The sequence below is a fragment of the Syngnathus floridae genome, chromosome 12 (assembly GCF_059516105.1).
Source record: "Syngnathus floridae isolate MCC-2025c chromosome 12, RoL_Sflo_1.0, whole genome shotgun sequence".
In the NCBI taxonomy this organism is placed as follows: Eukaryota; Metazoa; Chordata; class Actinopteri; order Syngnathiformes; family Syngnathidae; genus Syngnathus; species Syngnathus floridae.
In genome coordinates, this window is record NC_142424.1 from 670105 (window position 1) to 693450 (window position 23346).

The 23346-nt window shown below is 49.1% G+C and overlaps 4 protein-coding genes across 7 annotated transcripts; 2 read left to right on the forward strand and 2 right to left on the reverse strand.

The window, feature by feature from the left end:
- The first annotated feature begins 363 nt into the window (after window positions 1-363).
- Window positions 364-2936, forward strand: m17 (IL-6 subfamily cytokine M17). The gene is made up of 3 exons (XM_088393053.1): window positions 364-1115; window positions 1266-1408; window positions 1472-2936. The coding sequence occupies exons 1-3, from the start codon at window positions 536-538 to the stop codon at window positions 1922-1924; spliced, it is 1176 nt and encodes a 391-aa protein (XP_088249179.1). The 5' UTR covers window positions 364-535; the 3' UTR covers window positions 1925-2936.
- tescb (tescalcin b) lies at window positions 2809-5294 on the reverse strand. The gene is made up of 8 exons (XM_088393056.1): window positions 4986-5294; window positions 4322-4391; window positions 4066-4146; window positions 3804-3943; window positions 3656-3717; window positions 3482-3589; window positions 3362-3409; window positions 2809-3256 (listed from the first exon to the last, which is right to left on the reverse strand). Exons 1-8 carry the CDS (start codon window positions 5047-5049, stop codon window positions 3179-3181), a joined length of 651 nt encoding a protein of 216 aa, XP_088249182.1. The 5' UTR covers window positions 5050-5294; the 3' UTR covers window positions 2809-3178.
- cabp7b (calcium binding protein 7b) lies at window positions 5071-21203 on the forward strand. Of its 4 annotated transcripts, none has more exons than XM_088393058.1 (8): window positions 5071-5331; window positions 5408-5509; window positions 9045-9110; window positions 16581-16923; window positions 19093-19236; window positions 19351-19463; window positions 19531-19678; window positions 19743-21203. In XM_088393058.1, exons 4-8 carry the CDS (start codon window positions 16815-16817, stop codon window positions 19868-19870), a joined length of 642 nt encoding a protein of 213 aa, XP_088249184.1. In that variant the 5' UTR covers window positions 5071-5331; window positions 5408-5509; window positions 9045-9110; window positions 16581-16814; the 3' UTR covers window positions 19871-21203. The 4 variants fall into 4 exon arrangements, with proteins under 4 accessions (XP_088249184.1, XP_088249185.1, XP_088249186.1 ...); XM_088393059.1 differs by having other exon boundaries at window positions 5429-5509; XM_088393060.1 differs by having other exon boundaries at window positions 5071-5509; window positions 16077-16923.
- zmat5 (zinc finger, matrin-type 5) lies at window positions 20830-23341 on the reverse strand. The gene is made up of 5 exons (XM_088393061.1): window positions 23033-23341; window positions 22901-22963; window positions 22730-22810; window positions 21625-21733; window positions 20830-21537 (listed from the first exon to the last, which is right to left on the reverse strand). The coding sequence occupies exons 1-5, from the start codon at window positions 23157-23159 to the stop codon at window positions 21399-21401; spliced, it is 519 nt and encodes a 172-aa protein (XP_088249187.1). The 5' UTR covers window positions 23160-23341; the 3' UTR covers window positions 20830-21398.
- Window positions 23342-23346: the final 5 nt, after the last annotated feature.

Below are 23346 nucleotides of genomic sequence, written 5' to 3' on the forward strand. Positions count from 1 at the left end.
AAGTCATCAAAATATGTCATTTAAAATTGAGAAATTTGTGAAGTGTCCAATCAGAAAACTCACAAAGATAAATGTTACATTTAATTGCTGATAATATTAATAATTAAAATGAATATGAATAATTCTTAATCATTCATTTTAAGTAATGTAATGTACATTTTGAAAAATGTACATAAAAAATCTTAAGTTAAAAAATATAATAAATACATTTGAATTCAACAAAAGGATACATCATGTTTTTTCTATTTGAATGAAAGCCATCATGGCAAGCGCATCATATTAGTCATTAAGCATTTTCCAACTGATGTGTCAACTATCATCAGCGATTGTCGAATTTACGTCACGGGATCCCCCCCCCCCCGAGCGCAAGTGACCGATGAGGTGTTGACCACCACCATTACACCTTCAAGTCCCCCCCACCCAAAAAAAATATCAAGATTGCATAATATGCCATCTTGCCACGCAGGTTGCTTCCTCATTGGCCGAGTCACGATGAAACGGCGGTGCTCTAACGTGACCTCAGCCTGACTGTGCCATGTCTTCATCGTCGTCGTCGTCCCCCCCACCCCCCCCCCACCCAGCAGCTCTGCCACTTTACTGCACAAACAAGTTGAAGATTGAGAAAGAAGTCTTCCGCCATTTCCTGTTAAGAATGCTCACCCAAAAAAAAAAAGGGGAGGAACGCACGTTCTTCTTTCGTCCTCAAAACACAAACGATCGATCATTATTTTTCTTAGCGATGATGCCGACAAGTGAGGACACGCAGACGACACGCCTCAACATGACCCGGCGGGCATGTACGGGCATTGCCCCCACCCTGTCAATCAAGTTCCATACAAGTCACAGGCAAAAGGCCGCATCAGCATCAAGAAAGGAGGAAATTCTGGGAAATTTGGTTGCCTCACAAAAACCTCTCACGTCACTTCCCGAGATGACAAATATACCCTTTGCGAGCACTTCTTTAAAAAAACACAAGTTGGCCCAGGCGCAACATGACGAGCCGCGAGCCGGAGCGCCGACGCTGACCCCAGGGACCAGCGTGGCGAAAGGGACCGGAGTGACGGCCTGGACGAGAATGATTGACGGACGCCCGCTTTGGACGGCAACACCCACAAGTAAGAGACCGCTTTTGGCCCACATTGCCAAAACAAACGTCAAGTTCAAAAGACACACACAAGCTAGACGTGGCTGATAGACACACTCACAGTGGACAGACAAGACAGACAGACAGACAGACCGATGACATGCACTACCTGTCTCTCCAGCACTGCTTGCCCTCCTGCTGCTCCTGCTGTCCACCAATCAGGCGTCCTCGGGCAGAAGTCGCCAGTGCTCCGACTCCCTCCAACGGATTCTGAAGGTGACCAGACTGGCGCAGAAGGAATCCGCCGACCTCATCAAAACCTACGTGAGTCTCTCGGTCACATGCTTGAGGATGGCTCTCGTTTCTTAAGCGCGTCTGTCCTTCCAGAAAGCCTCCCAAGGGGACATGTCGGACATCTTCTGCCAGGCGTCCTTCCAGGACATCCCCGAGCCCGCCATCTCCGGTCTGGAGCATTCCGAGCGGCTGGAGAGCCTCCTGGAGCATCTGCGGGCTTTCCTGCCGCACCTGAAACGCGTCTACGAGCAGCAAGTGGACCTCCAGGCCCCCGGTAGTCCGGTTCTGGTCCAGCTGGGCCACGTGGGCCAACGCGGCCAGGACTTGGGAGCCCTGGTGAGGACCTTCTACCGGAGCACCTTCCCCAACCTGCAGGAGCCGGCCGAGGGGCCCGTGGTCCTGGAGCTGCCGGCCCAGAACGTGTTCCAGCAGAAGGTCTACGGCTGCGTGGTGGTCAAGACCTACAAGGAGTTCCTGGGCAACGCGGCTCGGGAGCTCAGGAGCCTCAGGGGCAAAGTGTGCAGAGGCAGGAGGGCATTCCAGTGACACCAGAAAGACCTCGGAGGACATCAGGCCTATTTATGATATTTATATTTAATATTTATGAGGTAAACGCTGGGAAATTGTTGCACTGGGACGTGGAAATGGACTCGGATTGTAGCGCGGATGTTCGAACGTGGCCCAGCAGCTCAATAAAAAGAAGAAAAAACAAATTGACATTTTAAGACGGTGAGGAAGAATCTTTTTTGCGCTGGAGTCGTCATGTGTTGCACCCGACGGTGTCCAAAAAGAAAATCAGGAAGCGTCCGGAGACGTCTGACTTTGTGACGTCACAACGTCTGGTCGCTGCCGCCGCCGCTTCTCGCCGTTATTTTGGAGCAATCAGGCGACGATTCCTCATGCTTGGCCATCCCCGATGTAGGTCATCCATTGTTGGCGTGACGTAAGAGAAGGGGCAGGCCCTTTCAGATCACAAGCTGTCTGGAAACTGGAAGTCGGCTGAATCAAGTTCCCTTTAACAACAACTGGCTGTTATTTCAAGAAGCGCAAGCTCAACGGGGCAAAAGTCTGTTTCGGCTTCTCAGAGTGGAAAATGCAACTTCGTAATTGATGAGCAACATGAAAAGTAGGTCGAGAGCCATTTTGACGTGAGAAGTTTTGGATTTGACTGAAGTGCCACCACATGCATTTCGTGTTTAATCCAGCAGAGGGCAGCAGACGACAAGTCCTCATGGCCACTTCCCAATCGAGTGACGAAAAGCCTCTTTTGGCGTGCTTCCTTGCAACTCAATTCCTTTGTCCTTTTCCCTTGTTTCCTTACCTCCATCCTTCCTGCCTTCCTGAAATAGTGTCGACCTACTTTGGGCCCGGCCGATGAAACAATCTGCACAATAATTATGTGAATCGTTTCGTGACACACAACTCAAGTGTATTTGATTGTGGAAAAATATTTATTCCATACAGAGTCGCCACAATATTAAGGACGTCTGTGTGATCTTTGTCATATTCTTATCATTGCACTTTATATTTAAGAGTCAATAAAAACCACAATGCACAATCAAGCTTTTTTTTTTTTTATACAGCTCGTATTGGATCTCATTAGCGCCGTAGCAAATGTTGTGGCCACTGATTGTTGGTTGAAGACAAGCGTGTAATCTCGAAGAGACGAATGAATGTGTCACTGCTTCTTCGATTGTTGCTATTTGTAAAAAATAAAACATCTTTTACTCACATGTGATGTCAGTTGACGATTGTTCCTAAAGCAAGAGAGCATTGGTCCGATGATGTTGACGATCCTCGTCAGTAGCACACCGTGGAGGCATTCATATTCAAAAAGCGAACGTTCATCTTGGCTTCAATCTCAAAGCTGTTCAGCAGCTGATCAAAAGACACAAACAAATGAATCCTAAAGCCACGCCTCAGGATACATTTATGACGCTTGACAGTTCCAACGAGTCGATTCCGATCGTCACGACGACCCACCTTAAGGAAGTGCTCGAACGTGATGCCCTCGTAGAATTCGTCGGGCTCCTGCCGGTAACGGGCGGAAAATTGACCACCAAAGGAGGAGCGTCGCAATCGGCGCGATCGGGCCCGACGTACCATGTGACCCATGGATATGGCCGCCACCTCCAACATGGCGGCGTCGGCGATGCTGTCGGCGGCTTCCTTGCTGATGTGCGCGCTGCGAGAGAGCAGCTCCTCCACCACCTGCGCACGCCAGTCCACGTTTGAGTCGAGGTCAAAGAAACACGCCGTAAAACACACTTGACTCACATGTCGGTACTCTTCCAGGGTAATGGTTCCGTCGTTGTCCATGTCGTGCATGTTGAACAAAACTGTACGGAAAAAAAAACAGCAGGCGATTTGAAAAAAGAAAAAAAAAAGTGAGCATTGAAAAATCCAAAGCAAAGAGTCAGCGCACATCTGAGCTTCTCTGTACGGACGCTATCCCGTTCCTCATCCGTCATGCTGAGTGGTGGCGGTTTGAAGTGGGACATGACCACCACAAAGTCCTCCAAGTGGATCTCCTCCATCCGGCCCTCGCCGGGGGGGATCAAGTTCCTGGTAAAATGAGAAAAGTGGTTCTCGAATATGTCCGGAAAGTTTGAATGAGTGTAGAAATGTGCAAGAAAAAAAGTTCGCCGCAGCGCAACGTCAAATGCTGAGGCGTCACGGCTCGGCACCTCCTGTCAAAGAAGGCTTCTATGATCTGCACTCGGATGGGATTACAGCCCAGATCGTGGATGGCGTTGAAGTGTTCCCTCCTGGAGCAGACAACACACAGACACACCGAGAAAAAATAAATAAAAAAATAAAAAAATAAAAAAATCAATGGCCAGCGGTGGAGGATTCCCACAAGGCCTCGCTGCTGTCACGCTGAAAGTTGCAGTCTGTCGGGCAGCTCCGGAACTTCCATCACACAAAAAGAATTCAAAGTACCGCAGGGTGTCTTCATTGCGGCTCAGCTGCTTGAATCTTTTGTGGAGAACGCCAATCTGCTCACAAGTGACTGGAAACAGACAAGCACAGCATTGACTTGGCAGTATTGTCATTTTTGGCTGAAATGAAGAATTGACAACAGCCATGGGAAAAAATATCAACAAGGTGTTTGGAAAAAGAGAACCAACGCAAATAAAGATGCAAATAAAATCCAGGATGAGGGGAGGTGAACTCGAGCGCCCCCTAGTGGCCTAGACGCACACACCAGAAGGAGCCGCACAAAGAATTAAAGGCTGAAATAAACGCACAAAGCACCCTTGTACATCATCTACAAGAAGGTTTTTGTTGTTGTTGCTCTTGTGTCTAACGCTTGATTTGATGCAATAGAGATCGGTTACACTTCTTTGGCTGCAATTTTGAATTATTTACGAGTCAAATGAGCTAGCTCAGCTCACTGGACACTTTATTATGTATGCATGACAGAAATGTGTCTCTAATATTTTGGATGGACAAAATATTAAGCACGCGCGAAGCATGATGATCGCTTTTTATCCTCATTACATTGAGCGACTGTTCCTAATGAAGTGGCCGCTGAGTGTAAGTTTTATTACAAATAAGTTTGGCTCTGCAGTTTTTGGGTGTCGCGAGCAATCCAAATACTCACAGCCCGTCTTTTCCGCCAGTTGTGTGTACTCGGGAGGACCAGATAGTGACTGCCAAATTCCCATCTCGTCCACAGAGCAGTTAGAAGAAAAAAAAAAAAAAAGCTCTAAACGAGACCCGACCGGGACCAGGTGGTAGCTGTATTTCTAGTTGTGGTAGATCGACGCCTCCCCAGCTAGCTGTAAGCTCGGCTGAACGTGCATGTTTGCGAAGCACCTGAACGCCTTTTGGCACGAAACTTCATCCCGAGGAGCAAGCAGGACTTCCGTGATCAGCATCTGTGACGTCACGCGTCCAGGCTTCGACTTCTTTGACAGTTGTTTCCCTTTTAATTTGACACCAGTCACGTGAGTGCAAAAAAACCCCACATAAGCTATTTGGTTGGCTCTTTTTTCAAACTATTTTTTCCTACTTTTTGTGCAGTAATGAGCTGCTTTGTCACAGGTGTGCCCAGCAGGGGCCGAAAGCCTCTCAATTGACTGAGAACACGGAAGTAGACAAATGAGACAACAATGGACCAATACGGTAAGATGAACAAAAGTGCTTTTGGCCCACTTCCATATTGTTTAGTCCTCCCTCGCATGTTTGAGCTAGTTATCAGTGGAATTCTAACCCAGTAAAAGCCCCAGATAGCATACATAAAGTATTTCAAACATTAACTAGGTTACCTTACAAAATGGCTGCTCAGCGTCAGCACTGTGGTTCAGACAGTTTGGGAAACATTTATGTGTGCCATTTCGATTGTGTGTTTTGCAAGCCGATGTGCTGCTCTTGGCCCCTGTGGCAAAATACTTTCTGCGAACAGGGTGTGGACTTGAACACACCACGCTGTCACTTAACAGGAGGTGTGTTTACAAAAAAAGCAACACAAAGAGCCGGCCAGCCGGGCCGGCCGGGCCTGGAGCCTTCTCAAGTGTCGCCTTGTTGGTGATATAGTTCATATTTTAGACCGCATACTTGGGATGTATTTGATTCTTTTTGGAGCTGGTGGAGGTTTTAGGTACTTTGGACTCTGGGTTGACCGGTCAAGTCAAAGTCCGCTTTCTTGTCAATTTCTTCACATGCCAAGACACACAAAGAGATCGAAATGACGTTCTGCGAAAGCATGGTTTGATCAAATCAAGTCTTGGGTTGTGCTATCAAGTCATGCACGAAGCAACTTCTTTATTATGTCTGTCTTTCTGGTCTCGCCGGTTTGTTTTTGTCTGCGGCACGTTAACGAACAGATCAGGTCTTAAAAGGCAGATTGGCTCACAGCTGTTTGGCAGCGCTGCCAAACGCTCCGAACGGTGCCGGCAGCTGTCATTCCAAATTGGAAAAGTGCGACGCTCTCATTAGCATTCGGCAAGTGACGTAGCGCTTCTGATTAAAGCTTGATGTCTTCCTCGCGGCCGTTGGATCGCCTTCATTGCTGCGACGCGCGCGGCCTCGCAACATGGCGGGGCCGTAACAGCCAATCAGGAATGCCCTACGGCGGGCGTGTTGTTACACGAGACAAATGACTTTGCCGCTCACCCCAGCCAGCTCCTTTTCAATGATGGGTGCTTGGATCCCAAATTCGAGTTTTGAAAAGCAAACAGCCCCATTGGATGCTCATTGCATACGAGCCATGTTTTTGCTTTATTTGACAGCTGAGTCAAAAGGAAGCGCAGCGAGGATTGATGCTGTTGGTCCTCCACCATCAATCTATCTTCAAACGGGGAAAACAGGCACCCCAGACCCCCCCCCCCCCCCCCCCCCCCTTTCCTGTCCTTGATCTGCTCTTCCTCGCGATATCGCCTTCACCTTTGCGCGATTATGTGACGACACGCCGTGCCGGGAATCGATTTGCAGGAGAAAACCATGTTTACGCCGGGAAACGGCAGAAGGGGACGGTCAAGGAGAAGGGGCAGCTTGGCATGCGAGGGGCGGGGGCGAGAAGTCCACGGGGCGCCGCCGCAGAAGACATCTGCTCACGTAGAAGGGGGAAAAAAAAAAAAGATGTCCTAAGGGGGGTCACGTCCTTCTCACCTGCTTCCCGCTTCACCGAGTCTGACACATCTTTTACACAAGCGGTCAAACATCAGCAAGCGCTTCCAACTCCTTTCAAGCTTTGTATTTATTCAATTGTCAAGTTTGATTGCAACTTGCAAGAAGATGAATCCTATTTCTCTCATGGGAATCGGCGTCGGCGCAAACGGCAGGTGCGCCTCGGGTCGCGCGCGTCATTAAGAATTGCGGCAAAGGAAAAATAGTCATAAATCAGCCGCTCAACGTGCTCGTGAAGAAGAACCACGGCCCGTTTAATGGCAATAAAATGCCGCTTCCCGCTTTGTGCGCCGCCCGCCGCGCTGACACAATGTCGAGCCAACGTGCAATTATTTCTTTCACGCGCGTGACAAGCCGCTATGTATCACGCGTGGCTCCTTTTCCCGCCTTAAAACTCGACTTGCGGGCTAATTAAGCCGAGTGCGTGCGCACGCATGCGTATATTTATCGAGTTTATGAATTGGTCATTGGCTGTTTACATTGTTAATGATGGCCACCCGCTTCTCAAACAAAAGCAATAAACGCACCAATCCGCCTCTTTGGCGTGTCGTCACGCGGCCAATCCAAACGTTCTGATGAGAAATGCTTGGGAGCAAGGTTGTAATTGTTAGTCATCTCATGCGGCGAGCCAGATCTCGTGTGGGACTTTGCCCTTAAGACGGACGGACGGACGGACCGGCGGCATCGAAGGGCACACGGGCCTTGTTAAGCAAATGGATCGGAGCGGAACGTTCTGCTTCGCGCCACACTTTTGCCCCCCTGTGTCGAGTCCCATTTCTCAATACAACGATCTAAATACCGAGTCCATATAAAAGGCCGACTGTGCGAAAATGGAGACTTTTAAGTTGATTTCACGGTGACGACTGCAAAGGTCGCTCGCGTCTGGGAAGGACGAAAGACGGTAAAACCTTTCTGGCCGGGAATATTATTGCAGAAGGCAAGCGTTCGTGATGAAAAAAAAAAAGGACATTTTGAAAGGCACGATGTCGATGCAGGCTATGTACGGGACACCTTTGGCCCACCTTTGGCCCACCAGCGTTACGTTTCCCACCCTCCGACCTGCAAAATTGGCACCTAAACTGCAGCCGTGTTTTTTTTTTCTTTCCATCTCGTATGTAAATATTCCACTCTAGGATGAGGCGTGACACGCATACACATTGAGCGGGAACATCTGCCTGGACCAAGACGGGCGGCGCGGCGCAATTAAGGATCGCGGCCGTTCCCTCGGCGCGTCCCGTCACCCCAAATTGCTCTCGATTGAGATTCGGCAATCTTTTTAGGTGCTGCAACAGTGGAAGGTGACTTAAATCAGAAGATGTGCAAAAGCTCACTTTTGGTATTCAGAATCCAAATGCACATCTTGAAGATTTCTGTTGTCCTCTTTGTTTTTCTGTCCTGTATCCCCTCTGTCCATAATTGATGTGTGTTGTTGACACAATGGCAGGTTCTTTTGTTTTTTTTGGTGGCGCCGTGTCATCTTGAGCGACGAGGTGGCGCTCGCCGTCTGCCGCCGGCCGTCATCTATATCGGCAAGGTCAACCAATTGCCGATGGCCGTTTCACGACTGTCAGGTCCGGGTCCTCACGCTGGCGACGGCGAGTGGGATTGATGAGGATTTAGTGGTGGTTGAGGGCGCGGCGGTGACAAAGTTGACAGCGCGCCGGCGCTCAGCTGCACTCGCGCCGAGGAAAAATGTCCAAATGAAAGGTTAGGCGGAAAGCATCAGGTCGATGAAAAGGCGGCCACTTGATATAGCTCAGTTCAATATTCATCCGCACAATACGGTTCGTCTCAAAAGATGCGGTGGATAGAAAAAGTCTACACGCCCCTGTTGAAACAAGAAAAAAATAAGAACATGTTTTCTTCCACCATTCATGTGACCTATATGTCCAACTGAATTCAAGAGTAATAAAAATACTGATGTTGCGTAAGTGTACACACCCTCACATTAAATCACACGCCAGCTCCGATTCATGTCATTTCAGATGATGCTTTTGCTGACTTTTTGCTTTGCTTGCTTGCTTGCTTGCAGAAGCCTGAAGATTTTGCGTCCTCGTCAGCGATGCCCCGCCGTGTCGTCCAGTGCTGGTCGTTGCAGGTAGGTCAAAAAGTCTTTGCATCCCATCTGTCGTTTGACCTCATTAAAACTCCTTGCACGTCCTATCTTCTCGGCTCGCCGTATCAGAATCAGATTTTTTTTGTTAACCTTGCGAGACGTGGCGTTTCCCTTTGATTTGTTTACCGGGGCGGTTATCATTCCGCCCGAGCCGTAGATCCAAAATGGCGTCGAGCCGCAGTCATCCATCACGCATCATCTCAACTCCGACAGGCACGAGCGCATAAAGCTTCGCCGAGCCACTCTGGGGACGAGCAAATATAAAAGCACCGGGCTTTTTTTATGAAAGGCCGGCCAATTAGATTTGAGCGGCAGACTTGTTGTCCAGACAGCGGCACTTGAGCTTTTCCATCCCGCTTAAGTCTATCGACCATCAAATTCTTATTTTAGCCCAATCGTGCAGAAAACGAACATGACTTTTTTTTCTTTTCTTTCATAAGAGTTCCTTTTATTTCTCTATAACCTATTCACGGCTTGAGCCGGAGCCTTTCCTTCCCACAGAGTCTCAATAATTCATCTTTTGTGGCAATTCTGCTCTTTGCATGGCCCATTAAAAAGCTCCACCGGAGGAGTTTATTGTGCAAGGACGCCAACGAGGACAAATTAGCCGCTGAAGTCGGTTACGCCGCCTGGCTATTCAAACTTGGGTCGGCGGGCCGGTTTTTGTCCAGAAGGGCGTTAATCCCGGCTCATTCCCGCGAGCTCGTCTCAGCGGATTTGCTCGAGCGCTTTTTGAGAAAGCTCCAATTTGATAAGGTCAACTCGGAGTTTGTCTGGTACAAGCGTTATCGCAAAGCAACCCCCGAGAAGTCATCGTCGACGGCTGAACGAAGATAAACTTTGAGCATTTTTCAAAATTCTTCTCCTGCGAGCAAAAAAAAAACAAAAAGTCACGCTGTCTGACTTTTTTTGCGATAAGCCGTCTTCATATGCTTACAATTGGCGCTTTGTTTGGACCTGCGGGCGCGTCCCACGTCGTCCCGTTTCTTATCTAACGGCGGCAGCCGCCGTCTTTGATTCCTCCGACGTTGCGTCACCTTCGAGGCAATGACGACACCGTAAAAAATAAAAAAGAGCGGCGTGTCTGCTTTGGCGTATTTGCTGTGAGTGAGCCATGAATAATTTTTCATTTTCAAGTGAAGCCCAAGCGTGTCTGCCACCGCGAGAGGCCAAAACAAATCCACTTCATCTCAATTGGCAATATCGTGTTGACCGACATGATTGAATTTTTGGGGGAATCGTCACACACGTGGGGGGGGATTTTTTTTTTCTTTCTCGTCAGTGAAGCATGCGACAGCAATCTGAAGGCTTTCAGGCAGGGCAAGCTGCTCTTGAAAACACCCATCATCTGGGAGAGACATCTTTGATGGCTTGGAATCATCCCACGGTCGCTCCGATACGTGTCCGGGTAGGGTAATTGCCAGAGCTTATTTGTCCGAGCGAGCGAGCGAGCGAGACGAGCAGGTACATTCGGGAATGCAAATTGAAAACACATGTCATGGCGGATCCCAAATGCAGTTCTGCATTGTTATTCATTGAAAGACTCGGCTGGATTAAGGCGCTCCCTCCCTCGCTCGCTCTCAAAAACCCACGGCCATGTGTCGAACGTGTCGGAGCAGGCCAAAAATCCACAGTGACAGTCACGGTCCAAAAATCTTTTTTTTTTTTTTCTGCTCACATGGCGCTAATCTTCCGCTGGCTGCTCTCCTATCAGGATCCGGTGTCTTGTTCTGCAGATAAGGGAGGGCACAAGCAATAAGCCCCAAACCAGAGCGGCTTGAAGCGAGCACGCTGGGCCTCTTGGGCAGTCTTTTATTTGTGAGATTGAGGGCCCTCGCTAGGGAATACTTGTAAACGTCTTTTGTTTAAAGTGCAGCAAGTGAAAAATGTTTCCCGGAACGGCCATAAACAAGCCTTGCCCGCTGCTCGCTGCCATTGTAACTTTCCATCACGGTGGCCTTCCAGCGGGTCATTAGCGCAAAATGTACTGGCATGTCCGGAAGGGGAGGGGGGGGGGGGGGGGGCAGGAGGCGTCAATCAGGATATGAGGCGAATGCTTGTCTGCTGTCATTTAGCTCCGTCTGGCAAAAAGAGGAAGGGAGGGAGGGAGCGAACGAGCATTTAACGGCACGCCGGCGTCCTGGGCCGCTATCACGTGGCTCCCTGATGGAATTCTCGGCGGGGAAATGTATTGGGCCGTTTGGCGCTCGACGCGCTCGCCATTCCCGAGGAGGGAGATTGCGTTCCCGCTGATAAAATATTAGTGTCCAGGAGCGGCTCTTGTAAGGGCGGGCTTGCGCTCCAAGATGCTCATTAAACGCTGACAAAAATGATTTTTCCATGCGCAGTCAAGGTCAAGGATAATTGTTTTTGTTTTTTTTACTCCATTCAAACGTGCACCATTGCAAAAGTGGATCTTGTTTGCATTTTTCACCGGTGCTATTTCAAATTGAGTGGCCAACATGTTGAGCTCGCCGCTTCCTACCCAAAACGGCAACCTTCACGTCCAAGCGGCCCTTGTTCCGGCTAAAGTGAATTAGCTTGCGCTAATGCATTACGCTAGGCGGCATTCGCGGGACAATCTGTCGTTGTCTTCTCATCCCGTCGAGTCTGGTAGAAATTCCAACGGGCATTTGTGAGTCCGCTCACAACGGCAGATCGATCCTGTTCCGCTGCTCGCTTTTAGTTTCATCACAGCAGAGGAGCAGAAAAGTGCTTTTGCGGGCACCTCCAACTGACCCACGGTGACATTTCAAAATTGGGCGGCCAACCGGCTTTTATTGCGTCGAAATCCTGATCGCCGCTTTCAAAAGGAAATGTGAGAGCAAATGGCTTGTCAACGTTGGTCTCCGTTTAAACGGCAAACGTTGAAGGCATTCCCGACGATCATATCCGCTCGATGGCCAAAAGAGCAAAAAACACACTTTTTCATTTTCCACACGATTTTGATGTTAACTAGCGTCGTGCTGAAGATAAGACGAGGGATGAAAGGCTCCAAAGTTGCCAATGACCTTTGAAACTTGCCATCAGTTCCTGTGCTGCGGCCGCTTAATTGCATTCTTTGACGTCCTTTTGTGCAAAGCTGTTTGCCATTGTCTTTGAGCCAGTCCGATTTAATTGGAAAATGAGACATTGTTCTGGCTCCTTTGCACAAGGGCGATTTTTGTACTTTTTGTTTTGGGTGGCCTTATCGCTTCAGTCGCTGCTCGCCATCTTTTGACCCGTCAGCCAAAAACGGCTTCAGTTCGGAAGCCAACATTCTGACGCTGCAAAGATAAAAATATCAAGTTTTCAATGATGCTGTCAGGGAAAAAAATGAACGGTTCATTTGGGCCTGACTGTTTTAAGGCTAATGCTAATTTAGCTGATGAATTGGCCAATTAACTCAAAAAATGGAATGAAGGTAGTCCTCCTCTTCTTCTTGCTGTTACTTGTGTTGCGTGTTCCCTGGTATAGCTCAGTGCTGCTGCATGGCATGTGGTGGCGCAACCTGGTACTGCAACTCTCAATTGCCCCTATTCAGTCTGCGATATACAGTATTTCCCCGAAACAAAAGTAACCAGAAATGATGAAGCGTTGTGTGTTTCTCTGAACAACCTTGGCTGCCTTTTAGCAAGACTTAAGATGGTGACCTACATTCTGGGTGGTGGTGGTGGTGGGGATACACCCAATTCTGTATTTGAAGAATTAGGTCAAGCAATGCTTGTGTTTTGGCCGAGATAAAAAAGAAAGAAAGAAAGAAAGAAATCTGCGGCTAGAAGTGAGTCAAATCGGGCGTTACATAATGCTGCCAGTGCAACGGAGGTGCGAGAACGGCTCGGTCGGGGCGTGTATTTAGCGCTCTAATGTTGATTAAAACTATTAGGCTGGTCCCCCCCCCCACTGCCCCCCCTGAGGATGAGTGCGATTCATCACTGTGTAATTGGATTAAGTCTCCGAATCGGGTAAAGATGAATCCTGTCATGCGCTCGGCGCCGCTGTTTTGATATTAATATTGGTGACCACAAGCCGCAGCTTTGACGTGCTGCGCCTCGGCGTCGCGCATAGGCCCGACTGACAGACGCCCAATTTCATGGAAATTAAAGAGATTGCAGCCTTTTGAAATGGAAATTAGGGGGGGGGGGCGGGGGGAGGGCTATGCGGTACGGGTTGATCGAGATATGAATGGGAGTGGGTTGCCCCGGTTGACGCAGTGAAATAAGATTTGCATCACTCGGTGTGTGCGTGCGCGTGGCCATGAGAGGAGTGGAAAGGAAAAACAAAACAAAACAGGAAGCCAGCCGGTGCTTAACAAGTATTTGTCCCAGTTGAGGCAGTTGCAGCATAAACGCATTTCTTCCTTATGGTCCGTCTGGGGACGCCAACGGCATCATCGCCACGCCGAAGTGGACCTCGGCCGGCAGTGTCGCTCTCCGGGAGCCAGCCTCCCTGCGGAGCGCTCTGCCAAAGCCGTCAATTAATCACAGCTCGCGGTGTCGGAGCAAGTCGGGATGTCAGACGGCTCTGGCGGGCCCGCCGGGTTTTACGAAAATGGGTCAGGTGAAAGCGCTCGCTACACTAATGAAGTCCCACAGCGCCGTGCATCACACCTGCGCACTTTCAATTAGCGCCCCGAAAAGGCAGACAGGCAGACAGGCAGACAGGCAGACAGGCAGAAGACAGGCAGACAGGCAGACAGACAAACAGAGAGCGAGGACGGCAATAAGATTTTTCCACGGGCTGGCCTGGGCAATTCTTCTTCTTCTTCTCGACGCGGCTCGTTCGTCCTTCGCCGGGCCAGCGTGCCAACCCGCGGCCTCATTATGTTTTAATACATCACTCGGATGTGTCGCTCGCTCGCGATGTCTCAACATTCAATGAAAAGACGCGAGGCGGCGATTATCGGTCGGCCCAATCCGAGATGAATAATTCACGGGAGCGTCCCGTTAATGACAACGTGTGCCGTCTGCCTGAGCCGCAGGTAATGAAGGTGATCCGTCATGACGGACGCCGGACCAGAATCGAGAAACTCTTTGTGAAAAATCAATAGTGGCACTCTGTGGGATCGGCAAAAGGAAATTTAATCCATCCATAAAACATCTGGCAGCTGTATTTTTCATCTCAGCCAATTGCGTTTTGGGCCTTCCGTAATGCAGCGAATGTCGCTAAGCTATTAGCAATCCGCTCACGACCCTACGTCGCCTGTTGGGCAACCTCATATTTTTCTGGAACCCAAAAGGTCCTTCACTCAATTACCGACACGATCAATAATCACAAATGAATCCTCGACGCCGCCATGTTTGGATGCAGCGGGCGCTGATGGGATTTTTTTTTTTTCAGCCTTCAACTTGTTTCTGCGCTGTTAGCTTGAAGGATTCGATTGCATTTGCCGTTGGTCAGGGCCAGGCTGTTGCAAATTGTTTGTTTTCAAAATGACCCACCTGATCCCAGCAGATGGAAAGTGTGCTCCTCCTCCTCCTCCTCCTCCTCTTCTTTCTTCTTGTTTTCGTGAAGCGAATAATGAACATACGCAGCAGTGGATGAATGTCAACGTCTCCCAATGACACCGCCGACGTAAAGTCACGACGTCCGCTATACGACCTCGTTAACTCCACCCACGTGTGTAGCGTACGAAGCCATGAATTGTAAAGTGTCATTTTTTCAAAATGGCGCCGTTTAACCACGTTGTTTTGCACCTAACTAGCAAACTCATGTGGTGGCTTGAGTAAAAATGGTCTTTTCTCCTGTCACAAAAAATCCCTCGTTCGGTAGCAAATGCAATCAGGTTTTTTCTCTTCACTTTTGCGAAGTTCATCCTCTCCATTTTGCTGCTTTTTTCATGCTCTCTCCTATTTTTCTCTTATTTCATGCTTTCATTTCTTCGGCTTCTTGGAGGTGAGAAAAAATAATTTGGCAGAAAAGTGTGTGTGCGTGTGCGCCACAGTGTGAGATTGTTCTGGGAGGAATGAGCTCTCGTGCCATGCGTGTGTGTGTGTGTGTGTGTGAGAGACCTTTCAGGTCCGTTGCCTCGGCGGTGTCGGTGGCCCACTGCGCCCCTCAGGCTGGCTCGGTTTGATTTTGATTGGCCGTAGCACGGATGTGACATTGTGTGGTCCCCGCGGGGCTTTGGCGGGTGGTGGGTGTTCACCTTCTCCTTAATTAACTTAACAGTAATAAACTGCGGCCGGCTCAGTGCTTGTCAGAATTGAGTGGCTCTAACTTGATGGCGCAGGTTATATCGCTGTTGCTCTGCCAGATATATTCAAGTGGACATCTGTGCTTCCATTTGTGGGAAGAAGGGATTGGGTGGGCAGCAAAATGTGTGTTGCCACAACAAGTCAGCTGCTGCCATTGTTATTCAGTGTGAAGCTTCCTTTTGCTCCATTTTGTTTTTATACCAAATTGGATCGGAAGTAACCCAAAAGAAAAGTTTAGCGGGGAGCCCCTAAGCAGACGTTTGTTCGTTTTCAAATCAAAATGCAAATTTACTTTTGTGCCTCCAACCCCTTTCATTTACTGACACACACACACACACACACACATACGGTTCAAATCTAATTTGGCGAGGCAATCAAAGAGCGAAAGACAATGAAATGATACTTGTCCCGCCTCGAAAAGAAATGGACAATTTACGAGCGTCCATTTATCGAAAGATGGTCCAATTAGGAAGAAGACGAGAACGCTTTGCATAATCCCGTCCTCATCATCATCCGTCGACGCAGAAACAAAGACCGGGCTCGTAACTCGGCAATAATAAAAATAACGAGAATAATAAAAAGTGATGGGAGCGCCGATCGTGAGTGGAGGGTAAACAGACATTCATGAAAAATGCCACTCATTAAAACTGGATGAGATGAGCATAAAAAGCAGACGAGCTGCGCGTGACGAGCAAGAAGTAGGATTTTTTCTTACATAAATTCATATACAGGTGCGTATACGCGGCATAAGCGGTCGTCTCCCGACCCACAGGTGGATCGAGGGTTCCATCCCCGGCCATTGTGTCCACCTTGTGTTGGATCACCGGTTGCTCGGGATGCTGCGTCAACAGGAAGCACGTCGAGGGCCTTGACAGCTGCGACACAACTCAAAGGCCCTTTGTGTGTGTGTGTGCGTGTGTGTGTGTCTTCTGGATATCAGTCGGCGTGTTTGTGTGTGTGTGGAGAGAGCGAGAGCGAGAGAGAGAGGGAGGGGTGGAGAGCGTGAGTGAGTGAGCGAGTGGCACTCAGTCGTGAGAGGGGCAGACAAGAGAAGGGGGTCCCCAGGAATCCCTGGAAACGGCCAAAGATGCTGCTCGCCTCCCGGGAGTGAGCGTTCCGAGGGAGGCGCGTACATGCCGCACCGACGAGGCGCCAAATAGTTTGCACGCACGCAAGAAGCCGCGTGCTCCGCAAACACCACAATGTGATTTTCATTTTTTTTTTTCCCTTCATCTTCTTCTTCTTCTTCTTCTCCCTGGCCGTCGTGTTTTTGCAGACATCTGCCGATCGGGGCTGCGGTGTTGCGCCAGCTGACTCTGTCATCGAATATACTCTGCGGCGGGCGAGAAATCATGCAGCGCTGAAGTGGCGGCGGGAGGGAGGGAGGCAGGGAAGGAGGGCGGGAGAGCATCCAAAGGAGGATTTTTCGCCACGCCGCGCCGCGCCGCGCTGCGCGGGGGCTGCATGAGGATCTTGGCCCGGCGGTCGGCTCGCTCTCCTCGACGCAGAGATGCCGGTGCGCGCTGTGACCACCAGGTTCATGTACAAGGGGCTGTGCACCATCCCGGATGTTCTCACCTACCGGACCCCCGTCAGTCTCCCTGAGGATGAGCTGGAGGGTGAGTCGATACCCGCCGCAAGATTTCAATGGGAACTTGTCACATTCAACTACTTGGAAAAATCCGATTCAGCCAAAAGTCACTTTCCTCACAAATCAATTTGTGTTTGTCAAGCGCTTGGAACTTCTGAGCTGAGTAGAAGTCGAAGTGAATGCGACGACACGGCTGCAGCTCTCTTTCGTCTTCAGTTCAAAACTTCTGCCATCGGCCTTTTAGTCTTTGAGGTGCATTTGTTGAACCTTCATTCATTTGGAGGCTCCTTAAATGATGTCCTCCAAGTGAGTTTGGGCGACCGGTGTGCCCCGGAGCGGTCGCCGCCCAATCGCAAGACGGAAACAGACAAACGAGCGTCTACGCATTTGTGTGTGTTGCTGATGGATGCTAATTTCACGATAGCGTGAAGCTAGGCGCAATTGTTTGTCACGCTTTGCTCTATTGCTGATTGTGATGGTGTACCTAATGGAGTGTCCAAGGTTGCTTTGAGTTCTTTTTTTTCCGCAAAATGCCGCATATTGACGCGTCCATCCGCATTGAGACATATCCATGACACAAGCCGGCTCGCTCGCTCGCCTGCTCGCTCGCTCCCTCGCTATGTGGTAAGCGTGTCATATGTATGTATGTATGGCGTGTTGCCTCGGGCTGTCAAGTGATCCATGCGCATGCTAATGGAGAAAAGCGTATAGAATTGCCGGCGGCGGCGGCGGCGAGTGACATTCAGCGCCAAACGTGGATGCACTGCAACGATAGGTCGCCGCAGCCGCTCGTGTCGCACCTCAAGAAGAAGAAGAAAAAAAATAGAAGTGAAGCAAATTGGAAGATTTCAGGGCCTCCGTAGAAGCGCGTGATTCATCCCTCGCCGTCCAGACTCATTCGGGAGGTGGACAGCTTTAGATTCGCTGCTCTGTCTTTTGGGGCTTTGTCACTTGTTGTTTTTTCTTAATACTGTGACGTGGATGGCAAATGACCAAAAAGCAAAAAAGGCGCATTTTTCTTGATGTTTAATTGCCCTCCAAAAGCGGCGCTCAGGTGACGTCTTTGGTGGTAAGTCGTTCACGTGAAGCTCCCCGTCCCAAATGCCACACGGAAGGAAGGTCACGTGGAGACCAGAAATAAAAGCGCTCCAACAGGAGTTCGGCTAAGATAAAACAAACAGGAGCCGTGCGTGTTGGCTTTTTATCATCGCTTTCAATCTGCTGGCAAATTGCCCGTCAATATTTGAGGTTCTTATGAATGACAAAGTGTGTGACTGCTGCAGCAGCTGCACAAAAAGAAGCCCTCATGGAATTGAACTCTCCATATTTAGCTTTGCACAAACACAAATTCAATGTAAACAAATGACAAAATGAAATGTCACCTGAAACATGCTTCCAAGAAACGGCATCTCTTCTTTATCCTCCGCCGAGAACGGTCCTGACCTGCGTCTACCGATTCGTGCCATTTTATTTGTGATTGTGTCCCTGCGCTTCCCTCCTAATTAGTCTGAGTGTATTTGCTGACCTTGTTTTTCAGCCTTTTGTCCTTCTTTTGTCGTTCACCTCCACTGTCCAGCTAGCTTAGCGTTAGCATTCAGGAACTCGGCGAGCCTGCGACATCGATCCGTAAAAACGCAGCGTTATTGTTCGTAACGACGGCGTTTTGCGCCTTCAGCTCATCTCGACCTAGGTGGCGGCTAGCGCGGGAAGCTAACAGAGCGGCCTTCTGCGCACAGGTAGCCTATGAAACGGAATCAAAACGACTGCGGCTTTGTACGCTGCATGCTCTTTGTTATCGCTTGAAAGAGAATATTGAGGATGCGGGTCGTTGGAGCGGCGCGGTTGCGCGCTTGCCAAAAGGCACTTAATGAAATGCCGGCCGGCCGGCCCTTCTGTCGCAAGCAATTGTGCTTAGAGCGTCTTTGTCTGGCAGCTTTTTGGCTTCTTGGCTGTGATGTGTGCTCCCGCGACACCGGGCTCAGATCAAACATAAGCTTCTCTTTCACACCAGCAGCCAAAAAAAAAGGGGGGGGCAATCAATCAACTCTTGCTTGATGAAGGCCTCCACACAGTGCTAAGCCATTTCGGGTCGATGGCTTGCTGTGCGCTAGCACGTTTTGGCAACTCTCATTTGATGTAGTCCACAGCGACTTCTCACGTGATAAATATATATCTCTCTTTTTTTTCTTGCCGTCAGAAATCCGAGAAGCGTTCAAAGTGTTTGACCGCGACGGCAACGGCTTCATCTCCAAACAGGAGCTGGGCATGGCCATGCGTTCCCTGGGCTACATGCCCAACGAGGTGGAGCTGGAGGTCATCATCCAGAGACTGGACATGGACGGTGAGGCTCCCCTCAAAGGAGGTCTCCTCAAAGGAGGTCTCCTCAAAGGAGGTCTCCTCAAAGGAGGTCTCCTCCGCCAAATGTCCTCATTTCGTGTCATGTGGTCGGTCTCAGGTGACGGTCAGGTGGACTTTGACGAGTTTGTCACCTTGCTGGGTCCCAAACTGTCTGCGGCCGGGATGCCCAACAAGTTTCACGGAGCAGATTTTGATTCTGTCTTTTGGAAGGTAGGCCGCAGCAAAGGTCAACGCTCTCCTCCAAACGGGCAACAATGTGAGCAAATGTTTTTGCCAGTGCGACATGCAGAAGCTGACGGTGGACGAGCTCAAGCGTCTTCTGTACGACACCTTCCGGGACCACCTCACCATGAAGGACATCGAGAACATCATCATGACCGAGGAAAACCATCTCAACAGCCCCGAGTCCCACGTGGACATTGACAGTGCGTATACGGCTACACGCTCGGCGTATATGCTAAGGGCTAACCGCTAACGCTGTTCCCACAGCGAGCCCAACGCAACAGGAGAAGCACACGTGTGTGCGCAAGAGCCTGATCTGTGCCTTCGCCATCGCCTTCATCATCAGCGTCATGCTCATCGCCGCCAACCAGATGCTGCGCCGAGGAATGAAGTAACGCCCGCCCGCGCGCCCGCCCGCTAAGCAAATCTTCTTTCTCGGTATTTTCACCAGCTTGCGCAATAGAACGAACGGGACAAACGGAAATATCGGGTCGACCACTGTGCAGTAAGGGTAGCGCTTCAGAGGCTTTATTCCAAATTGCCGACTCAGCTGTTGTTTACACTTTCAAATGACATCAGAAGGCCATCTTTGATCCATCGCAGCGACATTGTGCTTGCCAAACGTTTTTCTCTTGTCGAAATGTTTCATTTACGGTGGATGGTTTTGAATCCAACTGAGATGAAGCAATTTCGAAAGCATTCAGAACCCCGATTGGAATTCTCCTCTTCTTTCTTATCTCGTCAAAGAGACAGACGCGTCGCCGACATAACTGTGCCGCTTATCGTAAGGTGCCGCTGCCATCCGACGGCGAAACAAACAAAAGGAGGCGGGGCCTCACAAGAAATTTGCAGCAAACTGTGACAAAATTGCTCTTCCTTGCCAGCGCTTTGATTTGGATCGTCATGAGGGAAGACTGACTAATATTGTGTGTGTGTGTGTGTGCAAAGTACTACTAAATTCCTGGGGGGGGGGCGTGCAACAAGTGTGCAATATCATCGACGTCGATTGTATGCAACATGTGTGTGTGAAATTATGCAACAATGCGTGAGTCAACTTTGATGTCGGGATCATTTCTCCGTGACGGTCACTTGAAGTCGTCGACAAGAATTTCTTGACATATCATAAGAAAAGTGAGTTCACATATGCATTCCGCTTATATTTTCTTACTGGAGAAGGTCAGGCGCTCGCTCCGAGGCGGATTATTTTGTAACAAAAAAAACAAAAACAGGACTAAAAAAAAAAAAGAATTGTTTAGATGTTAGCAAAAGCGTATTTATTGCGACCAAAATGTTGGTCAAGAGCGGGATCGGTAAGGAAATGCTCAAGCGGAGCGCGTGAAATTGGACGCTGGTGCACTTTGCAGACTTGAATCCGTTTTTATTTTTTGGATGCAATAAAACCAATGTAACGTGTACGCACGATGACCAAGATTGTGAGCGTGGCATGACATTAGCCGTTTACCTCCTCATCGGAACATATCATGTCAAGTAGCAGCTTAGATGCCAATGTACAGACGCAAAAATAGCCCACGGGACACGAGATATTACCGTCAATGTGTATTTTGTCTTGGAGTGTTCCTCAAAAAGTATGTATCTATCATTTCTGTCAGGTGCCTTTTGTCACGTATTTAAATGTGAAATGTGTGGAGCACTTTGAAAAATGTAGTTGAAATGCTGGATCTACGGATTGCAAAATTATCAGCAATATATGAACATGTTCAATGTGTGTGTGCGTGTGTGTGTGTTGGCGCGCGCGAGTGTGTGTGTGTGTGTTTGATCGGACTTCTTTGTGTAAAATTGACCGTATCAGGTGTACACTGATGTATTGTAAAAGCTGTCCAAACGCATGACATCTAATTAAAAAAAAAAAAAGAAAGAAAGAAATTGCACAATGTCAGGTTTTACTTCAAAAAAAAAAAAAGTTCATCCCCACTGCGCACTGCCGTCAGCCTTCCAGCCGCCCGGAGGAGGCGGCACCAGTGAGGGTGGCAGGTCCGGGATGGAGAAGATCTGTGGCGGGATGTCACCTTGCGTGCGCTCCTCCTCTTGCTGGTCTTGCACACTGCGCAGATGAATAATGCAATTGAAGCCATTCATTCGGCGGGCACGAGGGCCGCCTTGCGTGCTTGCCAGCGTGATCGATCCCTACCCTTTGCTGGCCTGGCCGCTTCTCCTCTTCTCCCTGGTGGTCAGCCACGCGGCCACGCTGGGCCGGGCCTCGCTCGGGTCCTCCCAGCCCTCCGAGCGCCGTCTCTCATCTGCGAGACAGACTCATGACTTATTCACCGACGTCTGGACTAGATTCTTAATCACTCGGCGGCGGGGGCTCATGAGCTAATTCCACCTCACGGCTCGGAAAATGACCGTCATTATGAATTTCGATTTCATTTCAGGAAAATAGATCTCTATAGTATGTCATTTTTTTTTTTACATTTGTATAGTTCAGATAGAAGAACAGAATTGAAAAGTTGGTGCATCATGATTTGATGGGCCTTTGCACATCTTGGTCGCAAGGGGGCAGTATAATAGATAGGCATATTACGCAAGAGGTTTCCGTCTGTTGCCATTCATGCAAGAGAAGAATGGTGTTCAAATAAGCAGGATCCAAATTCCCAGCGAGTAACTAGCGAGTGCATTTCAGTCATCATTATTTGAGCATATGTGACATTTTCTTCGGTGGGGTTGTGCCGGGAGAGTGTCAAATACGTGCCTTGCCTCACGAAAGCTTGGCGGCAAACACTGCATTAGAGGCAAAGAGCCAGCAACATCACTTATTTACAAACGTCTAGACGGTATTTGTCTTTTGATTTAACAAGCTGCGCGTGGTCTGCAGCTCTCGCCGTATTTTTCCAATCAAGTAACAAATCCTCACACGGCTCCTTTTACGGTCAAAATACGTCAAGGAACAACGCGTCGGGGCCGCACTGTCAAATTTACAGCATTGGCTGGCGCGCAGAGGGAAGACGAGGCGTCGCTACCTCGTGCGCGCGTCTGTCTGTCCACGAGCGCTAACACTGTCAATTTGAGGAAGGACAGACAGACAGACAGGACATTTTCCTTTTGTCATTTTCTGTGTAAATATTACGTTTTAAAATCGATTGGTTTGTTTATATACGACGCACGGTCCAGATAAATGGACAGAAGGACGGACAGGTCCATAGAAGGTAATTGTACTGCGCTGTTCAAAACGTCAAAGCAAAATGAGTTTCTCTCTTTTCAACGCCAGCAGCGCCCTCGTGCGGCGAACCACCTACCTTGCATCTTGCGTTGCAAACCGTACATCTCTGCCTCGGACATGTGGGAAAACCTGCAGCTCGGGCCAAAATCGCAAATGCCTGAAACACACACGAGACATTTGATCATTGGTCTCCTCAGACTTTTCCTTTCCGCTTTAGCTGCCAGCAACAGCGGCGTTTTGGTGTTACCTCTTTGGAGGAACTTCCTGCAGGGTTTCTTTGCCTGTTCGTCTTTCAAAATATCTGCGTAGCCTGGCAAAAGCAAGAATAACATTTTTGAAAGGGAAATAGAATGGCAAGCATGGTCCAAATTTGGTTTACTTCTGAAATGGTCAAACCAGGCCTTCTTGGCTCGTTGGTGCTGCACGCCGAACAGATGCTTTTTCCTGTTGTGCATGTTGTCCTGGAAAGAGCGCTCACAGTAGTCGCAGTAATATCTTTTGCCCATGATCTGGCCGCTTTTTGTTTGTTTTGGCACAATAACTCAAACGAGTTGCCTTTCAAACAGCCCCTGGATCACATGATGGAAAAATAGAAATCAACATCGTTTTCTTTAAGTGGTGTCCGAGGTAAGGAGGCTTCTCAAGTCACCCTATTAACTTGATTTTTAAGGCAAACCAAAACGAAAATCTTCA